The 20,826-nt window shown below is 37.1% G+C and overlaps 2 protein-coding genes across 4 annotated transcripts; both read left to right on the forward strand.

Moving 5' to 3' along the window:
• Window positions 1-1,537: 1,537 nt before the first annotated feature.
• LOC121738526 (cytochrome b-c1 complex subunit Rieske, mitochondrial-like) lies at window positions 1,538-2,492 on the forward strand. The gene has a single exon (XM_042130654.1). The coding sequence runs from the start codon at window positions 1,601-1,603 to the stop codon at window positions 2,423-2,425; it is 825 nt and encodes a 274-aa protein (XP_041986588.1). The 5' UTR covers window positions 1,538-1,600; the 3' UTR covers window positions 2,426-2,492.
• Window positions 2,493-4,112: 1,620 nt separating this feature from the next.
• Window positions 4,113-20,132, forward strand: LOC121738524 (polypeptide N-acetylgalactosaminyltransferase 35A). Of its 3 annotated transcripts, none has more exons than XM_042130650.1 (11): window positions 4,113-4,277; window positions 4,476-4,787; window positions 5,001-5,136; window positions 5,458-5,905; window positions 6,025-6,265; window positions 8,120-8,265; window positions 9,270-9,422; window positions 10,158-10,375; window positions 13,191-13,320; window positions 17,650-17,784; window positions 19,514-20,132. In XM_042130650.1, exons 1-11 carry the CDS (start codon window positions 4,181-4,183, stop codon window positions 19,643-19,645), a joined length of 2,148 nt encoding a protein of 715 aa, XP_041986584.1. In that variant the 5' UTR covers window positions 4,113-4,180; the 3' UTR covers window positions 19,646-20,132. The 3 variants fall into 3 exon arrangements, with proteins under 3 accessions (XP_041986584.1, XP_041986585.1, XP_041986586.1); XM_042130651.1 differs by having other exon boundaries at window positions 4,512-4,787; XM_042130652.1 differs by having other exon boundaries at window positions 4,560-4,787.
• The last annotated feature ends 694 nt before the right edge of the window (window positions 20,133-20,826 follow it).

A 20,826-nucleotide genomic window follows, 5' to 3' on the forward strand; every position in this document is an offset into this window, starting at 1 on the left:
CAATAATTTGGGTTCCTCAACCGTTACCGCATCCTCATAAAAAAAAAAATACAAAAATCCTCTTCCGCTATCGCTTCCTCAAAATTTAGGAAGAATTTATGAGTAATTTCACTGCGCATGCGCGTCGCGTATCCAATGACCAATCATTGCAACGCAGTACGCACACGCCAGAGCACGATGCCGGACCGAACGGGCGAGCGAGACCTACCCTCTCGCCCATAGACATGTATATATTATGTCTATGCTCTCGCCACTGGCGCTGTTCCTTGCTCGTTTGTTTTAATTTTATTGACATAATATTATAATTATTATTATAGCAAGCGTTGTTTTGTTTACGCGTGTACGCACTACGCAGCTACGCACGCAGTGCGAATAATCTAATAATTTGATTTCTTTTTCGAAAATCGAAATAAGACCGAAGTGTAGTGCTATCTTAGGGATTCCCAGACTTTTTTGGTCCACTGCCCACTTTGAGAACAAAATATGTTTTAATGCCCCCATTGTTTCACCTACTTTCTTTTTCTAATTTAAATTACGGGGCTTTTGCCAAAAATTTGTCGGTAATATTAGCCCCCCCAGCCTCTACAAAACGCCGCCATTTTTTCTGAGTCCCACACTGCCCTTTAGACCTTCAGCGCCCACAGGGGGGCGTTATCTCCCACATTGGGAAACGCTGTACTATATGGACGTACTTCCTCTTCCGCTTCCTCATCCGCTTCCTCATCCGCATCCTCTTCCTCAAAAAAATATCCTCATCCTCATCCGCATCCTCTAAATTTGCGCGTGACAATTCCTCTTCCTCCTCTTCCTCATAATCACTTCCTCAACAACCCTAGTAGGTACTGCGTATACCTCTCGACGGCGGAAAACGGTAACATCGGTAAGCGCAGCGGGACGAAAGTTGACATTTTCCGCCCGGAGGTGAGAAAAATTTATTGTACCTACTTTGTACTAATAATAATGATTGTTTAAATACATATTAATATTTATTAAATGCTACTGATGGCCACTGCTTAGGTTATCTACAACCTGAACCTACAACTTACAACTAAAGTCACTACTCACTACTCATCTAGATTCTAGAGGGTGCAAAGTGATCAGTGCACCTAGCATTACGTCGCAGTATGCACCCTCTACTATGCTGAATACTTTAGCGGGACACCGTTGACGAATCCATCAGCTGCTGCTGTGTTGAACACTCAATACTGCAGCAGCAACGCCTAGCGTCATAGTGGGGAAAATCTGCATTCTTGGAAAAGTAAGTAAGTAAGTATGCTATTCAAGTTATCACAGCAGCCTCACAGGGAATTGTATGTTTATATTTCTCTATGCAGGGAACTCTGGCCCGCAACCATAATATATTATGAAGTTACCTACCTACCTGCCCCGCACAAAGATCTAGATGGTCCCGCAAATTCCCGCGCCTGAAACTGAGCTTTTTTAATCTGTAATTTTTGACAAGTTTATTGTCAGGTTTTCTTATTTTATAAACATTGGAAACATTGTTTAAAAACAAACTTTACATACAATTAATTATCCTATTTCTTCCTTAGGACATACATAAAGCAGTATTGAAGGCATTTAATAAAATAAAAACAAAATGAACCATATAAGAGAAAAGAGTCTATTCGTAACCAAATATTTGAACTGTTCTAAAAAACCATGCTGTAGAAATCCGAATTCAGTCGCCTTCAAACGTTTGGACACCTTTAAGAACCTGAACAGGACAACAGGATTTTGCAGTAGCAGCTCACAGACACCAATATTCTCATGGATCCAAGTCCGATACAAAAACGACTCGTGTAACCCACCCAAGAAGGACAATATAATTCTTCATCGTGACATGAAATTTCCAAATTTTGATGAATACAGAAAAGATGAATTCAAAAATCCCAAAGAAACGAAGTGGCACTCCGGCGACGAAAAACCTGGGTATACGTATGTTGTCGGTTTCTTTGGCTTCCTAGCTGGAATGTACAGTACAAAAGGGGAGTTGTATCACTATGTGACTTTTATGGGTCCCCCTGCCGACGTGTTAGCTTTAGCGACCATTGAGGTAGACATTTCGGACATTGGACCTGGGAACTGTGCTACTTTCAAATGGAGAGGAAAGCCTCTTTTTATTAAACATAGAACATCCGCTGATATTTCGTTGGAAGCGAAGACTCCTCTGACTGCTTTGAGAGATCCTCAAACGCCAGAGGAGCGAACATTGAAGCCAGAATGGCTTGTGGTCATCGGTATTTGCACTCATCTGGGCTGTGTGCCCATACCTAATTCAGGGGATTTTGCTGGGGGCTTCTACTGTCCGTGCCACGGCAGTCATTTCGACAATGTTGGCCGTGCCCGAAAAGGTCCAGCTCCAACTAATTTAGAAATACCGACTTATAAATTCCTTTCTGATAATCTTTTGTTAGTAGGTTAGCTGTTATTGTAATGTCTTGTCCTAAGACTTTACTAATGAATCCTTGAATGTTAATTTTATACTTTTATTTCATTTTTACCTTAGCTGCGGTTACACAGCTCACACTGTTAGTCTATTACTGAATACTGGAGTGAGTTGGGCTGAAATCAGTAAGTAATAAACAGTGTAACTACCTATACTCCACTCGGGCTAACTTGTCGCTAGCGGTACAGTATAGCAATATGACATTAATATTGCTATACTGTGCTAGCGGTCATTGACTCCCTGTCAAAAACTTGTCATTTTCCATATAAAACCACGATTGACAATATCTGACATTTCATTGTCAATGGCGATTTATATGGAAAGTGGCAGGTTTTTGACAGGGGGTCAATGACCGCTGGCGACAAGTTAGCCCGAGTGGAGTATAATACCTATATAAGTCGAAATCCAATAATGCTGGCGTCCAACTGGCGTCCGCTGCTTGATTCTGGACTGGTTCTGTTAAGTCATTGACTGGTTGTTACAGCAATGTACCTACCTAAGTTTTTTATGTCAATGCATGTAAGGCTTAAATCCTTGAAAAGAAATAATTCATGTCTATGGAGTTTTGCCGGGTGAATGTGAAAGAGTGATGTCGTGTTTTTGTATTAGGTATTTATTTTCCTAAAATTGTGTTAACTGGCTTTTTAATATTGTGTAATATTGGTAGGATATTAACCATTAGATATTCGTTATCGTGTCAATAAGTGTAGGAAAGTGATACAATATCCAGACACGTGCTATTTTGTGTTCCCTAAAAACTCCATCGAAAGTTTCAGTAAAGCGCCTTTACTGAAACTTTCGATTTTCGTTTCGTTTCTACCACTTTACTGAATCGACCGACATGACTTATTGACTGTTCTGACTTTTGCTTAGACTTTGACTAGACTTAGACCTGATAACGATGCTGAAAATTATTGTATTATTAGAATATTATATTGATTTTCCGCCAATATACTCGACACTGGCCATGGCTAAATAGCCGAAGTGCCATATTAAAAAAAATGTCTATGGCATGGCAGTCCGCCTAGGCCATTATAGGTTTATGGCCTAGGCTATGGCGGGCGCCAGACATGTGATCAAATACGCAAATTCGCCAAGTGTGGCACTGACATTTGCCTATTTGTGCAAATTAATTGCTGGCATTTTCCTATTTGTGCAAAGTTTGCTCAAACTTTGAGGCCTATGTCTGGTGCCGGCTTTAGGCTAGGCCTTAGCATTAGTATCTCAATGGTACCTACACAAGGAATAGGCGCGCCTATTCCTTGTGTAGGTACCATTGAGATACTATAGACTTTATCTATGGTAGGTACCATGTAGGTACATAGATAAAATATTATAATAATATAACGGCTGTTCCTAATATTTGATCTATCTCTGGTTTTGTCCTACTAGAGATAGGAATAGCTCACATTAGACATTAGAGACATATATTTTATGTCAATTATGAGCTATTCCTATCTCTAGTAGGGCAAAACCAGAGATAGATCAAATATTGGGAACGGCCGTAACTTAACCTACCTATCAATAGTATCAATCAAAAATAGGCTGAGGCATGGCTGAGCTATTAAAAATACCATAGACAATAGACATAGACGGGCGACAGCTGTTGTCAAATTTTATCTACGCGTCTGACATTTGCAGTATTTTACAACTCGGTCGTTGGTGTGTTTTTTGTCTTGGGATTTCTTTAATATAAATTATAATAAATGGGTAAAATTCCATGTGCATAAAATGGCAAGAATTAATAATTCTTTCTTTTGGGGAATATTATTTGCCTCAGTTACGTGGAGCTTGGCTTTGTATTTATATTGGTTGCCGAGTTTAAGTGGTAAGTCATAATTCAAAGCTTTTAAAACTTTTATGCTTGTGAAATCCTGTGTTATTTATGTATTAAATTGAAATATAATTGACAAATTTTCCATTGAATGTATTTAGATATTTTATGTACATTTCTATAAACGCACTGCTTTAGCTAGAAACACGAATTATTTTTGTACTAAAGTTATTATTTTATTTTGACTCCAAGGTTTCTGTGCTGTTTATGAGTTCAAGCTATTTTTAGGTAGCACAATATTTAACAGTACTGAAAATATAATTCAATATCGTTTAGTTAACACAGAAGAGAAAAACAGGATAAAAAACAATGACAAGTCTATTGCTATGCTGCAAGGCAAGAATCTTCTTTTCGATAATCCCGAAGATAGCAATGATAGATACATCGGTAAACTGTGGAAATATCGAAAGAATCAATCTGAATATAGGAGAAAGATTATGTTAAAAGAAAAATTCGCCAAACAATTCAGCAAAAAACTTGCTGCAAACCCTGATAAGTCTTTTGGTAATTTGAAATTTTATTCTATTTGATCATATTGTTTTGTAAAAAAAATATTTTTTTTATCATTAAAGTAACTAAGTATATAAGTATTTGCTTCATAAACTAAAAAAAGTATTTATATTTCTGTTTGTAATGATCCCAATCATTCAGTGCACAGTTAAATTTGTCTACTTTCGCAGAAGATGTATACTTTATGCAATTTTAACTTTCTTGTAGCAAATCAATTTGGGCTAATTCGCAATGAGGCTGACGTTAAAACAAGAGATGAAGGATACAATCTCCATGCTTTCAATACACTTATTTCTCAAAGGATAGGTAATCACAGAGGCATACCAGACACTAGAAATAAATTGTAAGTTAATTTATATTACAAAACTTTATTCATCACCTTTTTGTATTTCTTATTCATGCTGTAAAAATTCTTTAGTCCCAATTTAGGCAATGTCAGTTGGTGCTATCCATATTATATTTAATTCTTCATCATTCTTCATTCTTTCTACAACTTTAAACAAGTGTATCATGATACCTACCCATTTTGAATAAAAATATATTTTATTTATTTATTTATAAATCTATATTATAATGGCTCCTTTTTATAAGTACAAATAATAAAAGAGGTAACCAAATTTGAATAAAAATTTACTATAACATTTTTCTAACACAATGGAAACAGATGCCGCTCAAAAGTATACCCTGCAAAACTTCCAAAAGCGTCAATAATTATATGCTTTTACAATGAGCACTTTGATACACTCATGAGATCCGTCCACTCTATTCTGGACCGCAGTGACCTAAATCATCTCAAAGAGATTATACTAGTTGATGACTATAGCGATATAGATGGTTTACATGACCAAGTTCAGAAAGCAGTTGATGAATTGAATAATAAAATGACAAAAGAGGAAGAGATGATAGAAACTAATAAAATTGATGATGAGAGTGTTGCTGATTATATAAATGATGATAAGATAAATCCAGGGAAAGATAAAAACAAGAATGTGCCACCTACAACAACTGCAAGGATTAATAAAAGTGGGCTCACTATTAAGCTGATTAAAACCGGTAAACGGGAAGGCCTGATCCGTGCAAGATTGTTTGGTGCAGACAATAGCATTGGAGATGTATGTGATTTTCATTGCTTATTATAATTATTGAAAGATACTAAAAAATTTGCCATTAATTCTGGAAATTATCTTTTTAAAGTACATAAATAAAAACTTACAATTATATTTATTTGTAGGTACTAGTGTTCCTTGACTCGCATATAGAAGTCAACGTGGATTGGCTTCCACCATTACTTACAAGACTGTCAGAAGGAGTGGACGGTGTGAATGTGCGTTACTCCCCACGGGCCGTCGTACCAGTCATAGACGTGATCAATGCTGATACATTTGAATACACTTCAAGTCCCCTGGTCAGAGGCGGATTTAATTGGGGCTTACATTTCAAATGGGATAGTCTACCTAAACAGACTTTGAAAGGTAAGTAAAAATCAACCCCCAGAGATTAGCTGTTTATTTGTTGCTTACACATGCATGAAGATATTGGTTCCATATTGGATGTAATGTGAAAACAAGATATCAATATTTTTAGTGCAAAATGCACATGAAACATAAATGGAGCTTATGGAGCTATGGTTCGAATTTGACCAGTGACCTGGAATTATTATTCAAATTAAATTGATTCCACTGTCTCTTCATTTATTAAGTTATACCTCACTCGAACAGCGTCGACAGAGGGGAAGTCTCATCGAGACTTATAAGATACTGCACAAAATTTATGAAGTGCCTCGTCTCCGAGAACTTTCCACCCTGAATATGAATAAGCACCTAAGAGGACATCCTTTAAAATTATGCCAAAATTCCAGCAAGAACTTACCTAGAAGGCACTTTTTACCTAACCGAGTGGAAGTGATCTGGAACAGACTTCCTGAAAGTGTTGTAATGGCAACCTCTGTGAACTGCTTTAAAAACTAACTGGACCAATTGGGAGATAAAATTTTCAAACGATTTGATACACACACATCAGCTTAATGGCTGCTAGTGTGGTTACACAAATAATAATAATAATTTATAACTATCTATAGTAGCCTTTTTATTCTGACTTCATTAAATTATTTAACACATTAAATTTTGGTGTCAAAGTTTGTATCAGCAGTCAGCAAAAAACTTAGTAAGTACTAGAAAGTGCTGGCATAAAAGTTTGTTATGATTAAGATTATAAATAACTACATATGTACTCATAATAAAAAAAAATCTTTTCTAGGTTACACTAACAACAATTAGTACCAATAAATGAATTATCGCAAGAAAGTGCTAGTAATGTAAATATTTATATTACTTTAGTGTTTGTTAATTCAACCACTATTGATTTCATTCCCGTGTTTATAAAAATGCACTGATTGCATTGAAACTCGGGCTTGAACTAAGCACTCAATTAATTAGACATTACTATGTTTTAACCCCGAGGTTATCTATATTTTCCGTTCCAAGTCATAACAACGATAACTTAATTAAATTTATATCTTCCTACATGACGCCCGCAACTCCTTTGCACCCACAAATTCATTTATCGCACGGGAACCGTACATATTTTCGGGAATAAGACTATCCTATGTCCTTTCTTAGGGCTCAAAGTATTTGTATACCAAATATCTAAAAATTGGTTGAGCTGTTTAAGAGTAAAGAGGTAACAGATAAACAGACAGACAGACAGGCATTTATAGTATTGAGTATGGATTTATGATAAATCGATGCGTTGCATCGTTGGATGCGGTAGTTGATGGAATGGCAGACAGGAAATGAAGTAGTAGCAATGACCAGGGCTGGATTTATATTTTTTGTATAGGCCACTTATTTTTGCCGCCCCTATGAACGACTCTGCCGCCATCCTAGGACGCTGCCGCCCATAGGCCATGACCTATACTGCCTATACATAAATCCAGAGCTGGCAATAACGCGCTTTGTTCTGCGTGGTCACGTCTTGTATTGTGTTTTTGTGCCGTGTCGCAACGCCTTAATGACCATTAGTATACAGAATAATATGAAGTTCTGACAATGCAAAACAACGGAGTAGTTTAGTTTTAAATGCTAATGACAAGCCTAACAGATCTCAAGTTTATCTTAAGTTCTTCAAGGTTTGAGACAACTTGAATTGTTCTTATCAGTTTCATTCCTTGTCACAAGAAAAGGGAGAGAAAAAAATATTAGCATTATCAAAAAAAAAAAAAACAGCTTTAATACTCACAACAAATACAAATATTTATTGGTCAAAAATTTTTAACATAATATAATGCGATAACAGTTTCTTAACTTAGCTTTGATTGTAATTTACAGACGATGAAGACTTCATAAAACCTATTCGATCTCCAACAATGGCTGGTGGTCTGTTCGCTATATACCGTGATTACTTCAACCACGTGGGTAAATATGATGCAGGCATGAATGTATGGGGTGGAGAGAATTTGGAAATTTCTTTTCGGGTAAGTTCAAGTATGTTTGTTTTTTTGACTTGTGGCTTACTATCACTCTTAGCCGCATTAAAGCAAATAATAGATAAAGTGTCATAATAATAAAAAAATGTTATTTGCCAAGCTATTTGCCATGTCTACTATGAACTGAATGTTTGATAAAAAATATTCCATGAGTCTGCATCTAACCTTTCGCCAGACACGTAACCTAGGCTTCTTACAGACGAACGGCACTTGGTAACGGAAGATACAACTGCAGCCGACGCGTCGACACTTGTCCGGCTCAGCTTAGCCATAAGCCTTATCCGACTCACTAAGTTACATGTGTAAAGGAAGAGAGGGTGCTCTTATGAATTGCGCTCACTCTGGGACACTGCCTAGCTGGCCGGGCTTGAAACTGGCCTCCATCTAAACCAGTGGGGGAAGGAATTTATATTATAGTTCGCGCGGAACTACTAACTGGCCGCGCTTTAGGTAGGGACAAAGGTGAGGGGGCGGGTTGCTTGCTGCTCGCAACGCACACGAGATTAGACAGTGACGATTGGTCGTCACTTTTATATTCTAAACTATTGACATCCGCTTTCCGTTTTTTTTAAAACGTATAATGCAATTTGAATATTATTTCCTTAGATTATCTTTTTATCCGCGGACTCATCTTACTATTGCAATCTCTTGTGCGTTTTGTCTAAACTAGCCAGAACTGTCAAAATCAAACGGCTCGCCTCTCCGTCCCACCGCTCACATACCTATTAAACGCGGCCAACTAGTTCCGCGCGGACTATAAACTAGATGACGCCCGCAACTCCGTTGCGCAGAAATTCGTATATCGCGCGGGAACGGTACATTTTGCCGGGTATTCCTTTCCCGGGATTCAAACTATATCCATACCAAATTTCAGCCGAATCGGTTCAGCGGTTTGGGCGTAAAGAGGTAACAGATATATAGACACACTTTCGCATTTATAAATAATACTTATGATAAATAATACTTATAGTATGAATGTCATTTTATTACAGATTTGGATGTGTGGCGGCGTTTTGGAGCTTATACCGTGCAGTAGGGTAGGCCATGTGTTCCGCAAAAGAAGGCCTTACGGTTTTGGCGATAAGGAGGATTACATGCTATACAACTCCATGAGAATGGCGAGAGTGTGGATGGATGAGTATGTGGTAAGTATATTCTGTATATTATGGACTATAGTCAAATCCGAGAGATCAGTCATGTCCTATAATACTTGTTAGTCAGAAAGTGTGGGACTAGACTCATAGTTTGCATAATACGGGGCTATCGTCCACACTCTAAATTAATCTCAATAAGTAAAATTACATATATATTTTTTTATGAAATAAGGGGGCAAACGAGCAAACGGCTCACCTGATGGAAAGCAACTTCCGTCGCCCATGGACACTCGCAGCATCAGAAGAGCTGCATGTGCGTTGCCGGCCTTTTTAGAGGGAATAGGGTAATAGGGGAGGGTAGGGAAGGGAAGGGAATAGGGGAGGGTAGGAAAGGGAATAGGGTAGGGGATTGGGCCTCCGGTAAACTCACTCACTCGGCGAAACACAGCGCAAGCGCTGTTTCACGTCGGTTTTCTGTGAGAACGTGGTATTTATCCGGTCGAGCCGGCCCATTCGTGCCGAAGCATGGCTCTCCCACGTATTAAAATTTTTAAAGCTTAAGAATATTTCTGACATGAAATTTAATACTATTTATATAAATTCGCTAAACAAGACCCGAGAAAAAGAATCGAGATTGAATTTAATGTTTTATAATTATTATTATGGTTGTATACTATAATAATTATAAAACTCTTCTCACTTAATATCTTTGTGTATTATATCCATTATATCAAGTTCTCCACTATATTACTTCGAATTTGTATTTACTTATATTTTTAATTACAGGACAAAGTGATAGAACAGAACCCTTCGGCGGCTCATGTGGACGTAGGCGACATTTCTGAACGCAAGGCTCTACGAACCAGCCTGAAATGCAAGTCGTTTAAGTGGTACTTAGATAACGTTTACCCGGAGATAGAAGATACACTCAACACAGCCGCTAAGAAGAGGATTTCCGCTTTGAACGATCCGGACAAGAATAAGTTTCAGCCGTGGCATTCTAGGTATGAAAATAAAGAGACAATTACACATATTACAATATTACATCAGTAGCAAATATTATGTAAGTTCTTAGGGCAAGACTTATATAACGTCTAATATTTCTTTTCATTATTTAAGATAGTAAGTAGAAAGTTCAGAGCAGAGGGCGCCTAGCACATAGTACAGTAAACAATCCGACCAAAATCCGACATTGCACACGTCATATCACAATATTGACAAACATTGTAAAACGTCGAACAAAACTTTTTGTTTTCTGTCTATGCTGGTGCAGCCTCTAACTTGAAAACGTTGCATTAAAGTAATATATCCTATTGTTTTATAATTAATGCAACTAGAGATCGCCCAATGGTCGAAATTCGACCTTAGTTTCAACGACATCAGGCCTACTACCTATATTTTGTAAAAAAATATTGACTTTATCATATTATTTTTTTCAACTCTTGTCTCTGGGACTCAGCTGATCTCAGATTGGCCGTGTAAGCATTGTCTAATAGTATCTAAGATTCAATTAAAAAAAAAAACTATAATCCATTTTCAATTTGTCACCTTGTTGTCAACAGACTTCAACCACAAATAAAATAGTATAATTCGTATGTATAGGCTTGTCACTCAAAAATCTGTCATTTTTCCTAGTGTGTGTTGTAGTGTGTGTAATGTTTTATTTGTTTAAAAAAAATGTATGATAAAAGCATAATTTCAAAATAATGTTAGCTCGATGCACTTCTTCACCATATAAACTATAACTGTGCAAAATTTCATTCACCTACGTTTCCCCATTTTTCGTCAAAAGGGACACAAAGTTTTTGGCTCACGTATTAATATATAGATTACTAGCTGTTGCCCGCGACTTCGTCCGCGTGGACTTTAGTTTATAGCGCGCGGTGTCAACAAAATGTGTGTCAAATTTAAAAACTTTTTAAAACCCTGGTAAGTGGTACCCCTCTTAGGGCCGCGCTACACCGGAATGGCAGCGCTGAAAGTGCTCGCCTCGCCGCTGCCATTCCGGTGTAGCGCGGCCCTTAATTAATCAAAATACCCAAAAACAGCTGTGCAGTGTGCACATAATCTATACTAACATTGTAAATGCGAAAGTATCTCTGTCTGTCTGTCTGTCTGTCTGTCAGTCTCGCTTTCACGCCAAACGCCAAAAGTATCTCTGTATGTCTGTCTGTCTGTCTGTCAGTCTCGCTTTCACGCCAAACGCCAAAACTACCGAACCGATTGTAATGAAATTTTGTATACAGATAGTCTAAAGCCTGAGAAAGGACATAGGCTACTTTTTTACTGGAAAAAAGGGTTGTAAGGGGGTGAAAATGCGTAAATTTGTTCAAATTAAGTTAGTTCCAACAGTTCACACACACTGCACAGCTGTATTGATTTAAGGGGTACCAGGGTTTTTTTATAAAAGCTTTTGACACCAATTTTTTTGACATCGCGCGCTATAAACTGAAGTCCACGCGGACGAAGTCGCGGGCAACAGCTAGTTATGAATAAAAACATTTTATAATAAAGTATGATAAGTTCTGTTACAATAAAGTGAAATATAAAACGCCATCTGTTTTCCTATATTAGAACTAAAATGTTCATTGCATTGATATTTCTGAATGAAATATAGGCTAACACGGTACACTCCGCGTTATCTGGAAATGCAGTAGGAATAGATAAGATAGATTATACCAAGTGATAATATTATTAAACATAATATTCTAACGTATTAAAAATTATAAAAAAAACATTAAGTATGATTAATTCTATATTACAATGAAGTAAAACATAAAACGCCATCTGTTGTCATATATCAGAACTAAAATGTTCATTGCATCGATAAATTATATTTCTGCATGGAATAATAGGCCAACATGGTACACGTACTCCTTTATTTTAGAACGCCATCTGGTTTCATATTTTGAAACAGCAGTAGGAATTCATTTTATCGTTATTTTCATGGAAATGAGATATTTTCCCTCATCAAAATGTAGCCTATGTCCTTTCTCAGGCTTTAGACTATCTGTGTACAAAATTTCATAACAATCGGTTCAGTAGTTTTGGCGTGAAAGCGAGACAGACAGACAGACAAAGATACTTTCGCATTTATAATATTAGTTTTTGGCGTGAAAGTGAGACAGACAGACAGACAGACAGACAGAGATACTTTCGCATTTATAATATTAGTATGGATTAGTATAGAAGTATAGATACATAAAATATATTTAAGTAAAAAATAAAACGCCATCTGTTGAATCGTATTAGAACTAAAATAAAATAAAACGCCATCTGTTGAATCGTATTAGAACTAAATTGCATCGATATATTTCTGGATTTTTTATAATATTATACATAAAATATATTTAAGATTTTTGAAACATTATTTTAATACACATCCAAGACCCAGGAACATTGAAAACTTGTTCCGCCTGCGGGACTCGAACCCAGGACCCCCGGGATGAGCGCTGGCCTGCGCAATGCGAATAAATTTTCATCGATATTTTCATGGAAATAAGATATTTTCCCACATCAAAATGTAGCCTATGTCCTTTCTCAGACTCTAGAATAACTGTGTACAAAATTTCATTGCAATCGGTTCAGTAGTTTTGGCGTGAAAGCAAGACAGACAGACAGACAGACAGAGATACTTTCGCATTTATAATATTAGTATGGATTAATGCAATTACTACTACTAAAAAAGTAGATTAAAGGCCATTAGGCAGACCTGTTTTTAAATCATTAGTAATTATTGTGGTCTGTAAGCTGGGCTTGATATAGTACATAGTATTAAGTCTCTCTGCCTTTATATAAATTTGTATTTGCTATTAACAGGAAGAGAAACTACACAGACTCATTCCAACTACGTTTGAAGAACACAACATTGTGTGTGCAAAGTGCTAAAGACATCAAGACTAAAGGCAGTAGTCTGATCCTAGCCAACTGCATTAGGACTCTCAATCAGGTGAGCATGTATTACTGTTTATTTAAGTACTAGCTTCAACGGACAAAAACAAGTTATTACTGTATGTATCATACCATATATTAGGTCAGAGTAAAACATGCACCGGCACCCTGGTTAACGCAAGATATCGTTACTGTAATGGCCAAACGTAACCGTGCCATGTGTAGGTACAAAAAACGGCCGACTAATGAGAACTTGTTAAAATATAAATATCTACGAAATCGTTGCAGTCGTATGTGTAGGGAGGCTAAGAGACGTCACATACACTCAACTATAGAACAAAGTAACCCTTCTCAACTTTGGCGATTTCTTTCGACACTCGGTTTTGGCAAATCTTCCGCCAGCTTCAATAACACGATTGACTTAAACGAGCTTAACTCTCATTTCTCTGTCCCACCAGTAGTTGTCGACCAGAACACTAAAGCCCATACTATATCCCATCTTCGCTCTCTTCCTCTCCCTTCCTGTACTCCATTTTCATTCACGCCTGTCTCTGATGATGAAGTACGTAAACACATCATGGCTATAACATCTAGTGCAGCAGGCGATGATAACCTAAGCCCTCGCATGATATCACTTACCCTTCCCGAACTCTTGCCAATTCTCTCACATATCCTTAACTACTCCTTGACAACGAGTTCTTTCCCTTCAGCATGGAAACGTGCTAATATTATTCCACTTCCTAAAACACCAAATCCATCTTCCGTTTCCGATTTCAGGCCAATATCTATACTACCCCATCTCTCTAAAATCCTTGAACACATTGTTCATAAACAGCTCTCTCAATTCCTATCCTCTAATAAGTTACTTTCTCCATTCCAATCCGGTTTCCGCCCAGGTCACAGTACTGTCACAGCGCTGCTAAAAGTCACAGATGATCTCCGACTAGCAATGGAAAACAAATGTATTTCAATCCTAGTTCTCCTTGACTTTAGCAGCGCATTTAACTCTGTAGACTTTGATATCATCCTTTCCATCCTTCGTTCCCTTAACATATCTCCCTCAGTGGTGGACTGGTTCGACACCTACCTTCGAGGACGCTCGCAACGAGTCCGCTCAGACGAGTCCACCTCAGATTGGTGCGATATTGAAGCGGGTGTTCCTCAAGGTGGCGTTCTCTCTCCCCTCCTATTCTCTATTTTTATTAATGTTATCACTACAGTCATCAGATCAAATTTTCATTTATACGCAGACGACCTGCAAATTTATCGGCATTGTACTATCGAAGATGTCATTTCTGCGGTTGCCGGCATTAATATTGACCTACAACAAATAGCCGACTGGGCCAGATCTTTCGGTTTGCTTGTGAATCCGAGAAAATCGCAGGCCATCATAATTGGCAGCAAATACATGACTCAACACTTATGCTATGTGCCTCCAGTCATATATGATGGTACTGTTATCGACTATGCTGACTCAGCAAAAAATTTAGGGATCATCTTGGACAGTAATCTTAGTTGGAAACCTCAGGTTAATGAAGTCAGCAGAAAGGTGCACCACTCGTTGCACATGATGAGGAGCCTCCAAAATTTCTTGCCTATTCCCACCAAAATTCTCCTTGTCCAAACCCTCATTTTCCCTATCCTCGACTATGCCGATTCCTGCTACTTAGACCTGAATGAGGAACAACTTACAAAATTAGAACGCCTGCAGAATCTCTGTATCCGTTTTATTTTTTGCCTAAAAAAGTTCGATCACATTTCTGAATTCAGATTAAAACTCAAGTGGCTTCCTATCCGTCTCCGTCGCAACTCCCATATCCTTAGCTTACTGTATAAAATCCTGTATAATCCTCTATCTCCCTCCTACCTTGTCGATCGATTTAATTTTTCCCGACCCCTCCATATCCCATGTAGATCCAGTGTTAGAATGAACCTTTCCCTTCCACCACATCGTTCCAACTTTTACTCTTACTCATTCACTGTTCATGCAGTCAGATTGTGGAACTCACTTCCTCATGCTGTTCGTGATAGCCCCACTATCAGTTTATTCAAAAAAAGGTTAAAAGAGCATTTTCTTCAAGAATCCATATAAATACCGTTATTAAATATACATATAGTATTTATGTATTATAGGTAAATTGTTTTGTATTTATTTCAATTAGTATGGTATTATACATTATTTATTTTTGTTATAGGTATTATTATTAGATATTATTTTTAGTATGTAAATCTAAAGTACTTTTTTGATTGTGCACGCTCTGTCCATTTTCTTATATCGCATTTTCTCTTCGTAGGGCTGCTGTAAGAAATTTCTATTGAAATAAGCAGTTCCTTTGTGTCGTCTTTCCATGTCAATTGTTTTAGAATAAGTGTCTTGTGTACAATAAATGTTAAATAAAATAAATAAATAAATTATATTTACAATGTGTCCCGACACCGGGGTCCGATCCTTTAATGTCATGGTTTATGGTATACTAGCTTTTGCCCGCGGCTTCGCTCGCGTGGAATTCGAAAATCGTGTACAATGCGAATATTCTTGCAAATCTCCTTTAGAAACATGATGTTTTTTGAAGACCAAAAGTAGCCTATGTTACTCTCCATGCTTTCAACTAAGTCGATGCCAAAAGTTAGGCTGCGAAGAAAGGACAAACAAACAAACAAATACACTTTCGCATTTATAATATTAGTATGGATAGCTGTTTCCCGCGACTTCCTAGGCGTTAGCATAGTATAGTAACGGAAATGGATAATTCTCTCCTTTTTATGGTCCCTTACTCAAATGGTAAAAAACGGAACCCGATTACAAAGATATAATACCAGCCAGCAAAATGTTATCATAACACCAGCCTGCCCGTCTGTCCATATCCAGGCAAAGCCTCCCTCATATTAATCAAATGACACGCAAAATCTGCATGTTTAGTTTTGGTTACATTAATTTCACTTTTAATAAATAACTTACTTTGATTCTAAAGAAGGAGAAGTATGTTAGGCGCAGATGCTAAGGTTGAATAAGGCGTATATATTATATGCAAAAACCGTATTCAAATCGGATCAGTAGTTTTCGTGTTAAAGAAAAAAGTTTTATACAAAATCTTGCCCCCTCTTTTGTCCCCTTAGAGGGGTGAGGGGAATTTTTTTTACACCAGATATTTAATTGGAAAATACAGTTTATAATATGATGTAACTTTATTAAAGAAAAAAGTTTGATACAAAATCTGCCCCAATCTTCAGCCCCTATAAAGGGGTGGGGGAAAAATTTTATACACCAGATGTTAAATTGGAAAATACAGTTAATAATATTAAGTTAGTCCATTGAAGAAAAAAGTTTGATACAAAATTTGACACCCTCTTTGGTCCCCTTAGAGGGGTGAGGGGGGAAAAATTTATACACCAGATGTTAAGTTGGAAGAAGATCAATATATCTGCGAAAACCGTATTCAAATCGGATCAGTAGTTTTCGTGTGATGCTGGAACAAACATACAGACAGACAGACAGACAGACAGACAGACAGACAAAAAACTAACCACAGTTTAGACTTCTATAGCGATGTAGTAACAGCTCCCGCTCATTATTTTTTGGATATCTTTAATGTACAGAATTGTCATTTCTACAGTTTTATTATATGTATAGACTTTATCGACAAATTGGCCCAAATTATTTTCTCTTACTTTTGAAAAAAAAAATATGGCTCTCATACTAATCTGATCAATATTTCACAAGAAAATCGTTATAACTTCTAAACTATCATACTATAACATTGAATGAACGGACACCGGTGTTGGGACACATTGTATATTTAAAACTTTTTAATCGGGGCTTATTCTGATAGTAATGCGTACACGTACGAATACATACTTTTTCTGGACTTTCGGCCGTCTTCGTTTGCACTGGGCGGTCTGTTCTACGACTACCCTCGAGTTTTCCAATATTTGTGTTTCAGTACCCTGAACGTCAGTAGGTTCACTGCGACACACAACACTAACTGTATCCGGGTTTATACTTATAGACACAGGTGACACATGCGGTTTGCACTTATTAATCCGTCCTCACGATTGAAATTTTTGTACTTTTTTAATTTCAATGGCTTCACGTATTACGTGGAATCCAGTGATTAATAAGTGCAAACCGTGACCACGACCGTTGCAACACGGCCAAAACGCCCAGAAAAAGTATGTATTCGCATTAGCATTACTACCAGAATAAGTCGCGTTAAGTCCCGATTAAAAAGTTTTAATTATAATGCAACGCGAAATGTTTAAAACGTTAACATTGTAATATATTGTCATGGAACCATAGTACTTTACTTTAAATCTCTTTACTCTAAATTTTAGCTCCGGTTACCTAAACCCTAAACTCCGTTTCTAGAACCCAATTTTTTCTCCTCAGATGTGGTTCGAGACGGATCGTCACGAGTTGGTGCTGGGACGTATGTTGTGTCTGGACGCGTCCAACACCGTCGCGCCTGTCATCAGCAAGTGTCATGAGCTAGGCGGTACGCATGAGTGGATGCATAAGGGTGTTGTGAGTATATCTATACTTTTACAATCAATCAATAAAAAAATCAATCAATCATTTACGACTTTTTAGTAGCTGATCCGGCATTTTGGCCTTTTTTTCGAGTATAGAATTATTACCATCCATAAGTGTACGTCACACCTAAAGAGGGATATGGGGTCGTCGAAGTGTGACATGGTGTGACAAGAAGGGGGAGGGGTGTGACATCAAATTTGAAATTAAATAAATTCATCAATGTCACCTGTGACAAAGAATGGATGAGAGAGTGTACCACTTCATGGTGGTTATAAGACCCACCCGATAAATACATAAAATTTCATCAAGGTCGGTCCAACCATTTCGGAGGAATTTGCCAACGAACTCGGTGACACTTCATGTATAGAGAGTTAAGGTGTTTTGTGTACAGACTGCCAATAGGCATGATGACTATTTTTTTTTCTTATCGGTAATTGAAAGACACTTAAAAAATAGAAACATTGTTGAAAGAATGACTCTGACAGCTTAAAAATCCACCAAGATATGACAATTCAAGTATCTCATAAAAAAGACCTGCCCGAAACGCTCCATACAAAGTGCTACGAAAGTATGACGTCAGTCTTTCGTAGTTTGTACGCATCGGGAGACAACTTTGTTCGACAGGTATATTAAATATTGCGTTTATAAAAGTGGTTTCATAACAAAAGTTGCTTTTAATTGCATAAGTTATCGAATTGTATACAAATATTAAGAAATTTAATTGAAAAAAAATTGGACTTGAATATCCAACTTTGAAGGCGCATAACAAAAAAAATACAATTGCTATCAAGCTGAAATTTTAGGAGCACTTATTTTTTACCGTGATTTCTTTATTTTATTAACAAAATTCGCTAATCTTTGACCTTGTCATCATCCCTATTATTATAGGACATGACAAGACCTTCAGATTAGGAGCATAGTAATTTTGGACTATATTATACTCTTTTGCTGCTATGAGTATTTGATTTTGAGGTCATATAAAATACTAGCTGTTGCCTGCGACTTCGTCCGCGTGGACTTCAGTTTACAGCGCGCGGTGTCAACAAAATTGTTCTCCTTTTTAAAACCCTAGTACCCCTTAAATTAAAATACCCAAAAACAGCTGTGCAGTGTGCACATAATATTTCATTATTTTAAATTAAACTTTATTTATGCCTAAAGCTTATTTAGCCCACCCCATTACTCAACTTTACCCATAAACTATAATTTATCATTGATAGGTTTAAGGTTACGTCACTGCATAGATAAAGTACTGAGTAGTGAGTTATATAAAAGCGTGTAAAACAATCTAAATAATCGAAAAGTGTAACTTGAGATGATACCACCTCTTATAAAAACACGAAGAGCAAGCGATAGCGCGATGTAGACGACTCATAGCGCCATCTGTTATGAATTTTTGGAACTAACTTAAGTTGAACAAATTTACACATTTTCACCCCCTTACAACCCCTTTTTCCAGTTAAAAAGTAGCCTATGTCCTTTCGCAGGCTTTAGACTACCTGTGTACGTAATTTCATTACAATCGGTTCAGTAGTTTTAGCGTGAAAGCGAGACAGAAAGACAGACAGAGATACTTTCGCATTTATAATATTAGTATAGATAGTGTTTCCCGGCTTCTATTACTTTCTCATTCTTATTTGCGCTTCAAATATAGAACGCCCCCTTTTTTAGCAACGCTTTGACTTTAATAATATAATATGTCAATGGTTCTGATTTTCAGGCTGGAAGCCCCATATACAATACAGCGGCTGGGATGTGTCTGGGTGTAGAAAGGGCTCTCAGGAATGAACCAGTCATGATGGTAATATGCGACAACCAACCCACCAACCAGTGGGATTTCGTTAGATCGTAAGTTCCATCGTCAAACTAAGGTTAGTGTCAAAATGTGTGATCTATACTAACTTAGGGATGTGTATATTTTGTGAATGTTAAAAATAGGAATTGCTCTTTTATGGGCAACTTTTTCGAATATTTATACTTGAAATTGATTGTTACTTATTTTGTATTCATCGATTGCCATGGTAAGAATACTCACAGCAGTACATTGTATTTGATCGGAATAGTATATAATTAAACATTATTATCAATACGTAATTAAGAGAAATTAGTGACACATTATTACAATTTATTATTGGTTACATTGTATCTATAAATAATATTGTAATCTGTATACTACCGGTTCAATCTTGCAGACTCAAGCAGTTCATTGATTTTATTAATAATTTTATTACAATTAATATTATATTATGTAACATTATCTCTAAAGCTAGATAATAAGCAAAAGTGAAGTAGTAATATTATTATGAGTTCGTATACAGTTATATTCACTACTACAAGCATGCAGTGTATGCAATATGGCGGCTCTCGACATAGGCGAACGCGTTGGCCAACGCGTCTGCAGACGCGTTGGCCCAATGTGTAGAACGGGCGTTCGCGCGTTGGCCAACGTCTAAATACCTACGGCCAACGCGCGAACGCCCGTTCTACACATTGGGCCAACGCGTCTGCAGACGCGTTGGCCAACGCGTTCGCCTATGTCGAGAGCCGCCATTAGAAGGATATTATAGAACAGTGGTCCTCAACCTTTTTTCACACGGGCCACAAACTTTTTAGGGTTAAAAGGTAAACAATTTTAGGGTCAAAAAATAACGTTCTTCAAAATTAACAATTTAAAAGTGGAAAAAATTCACCATTTTAACGACCACTTTACATTATTTTGGACGTAAATTTCAATTTAACATCACGCGGGCCACAGATTAAGTTCCAGTGGACCGCATGTAGCTGTTATAGAACAACAAAACCGAGTACTTACTGCAAAAACAGAACCGTTCGAGTCCGAGTGAGTTCCCCGTGGTAGTGTATCCAAGTGTTGGTAAAATAGCATTAGCAATAAATTGTTAAATATCAATTAGCAATAATTAAATTAGTCGTTCTTGCTAAAACATTCGATTACTTACTAATACTTGCTATTACTTTGCTATTATTGCTTTTTATTATTTGCTTGCTATTAGTACTTGCTATTTCACTCGATGC

Source organism: Aricia agestis, chromosome Z (genome assembly GCF_905147365.1).
Source record: "Aricia agestis chromosome Z, ilAriAges1.1, whole genome shotgun sequence".
Lineage (NCBI taxonomy): Eukaryota > Metazoa > Arthropoda > Insecta > Lepidoptera > Lycaenidae > Aricia > Aricia agestis.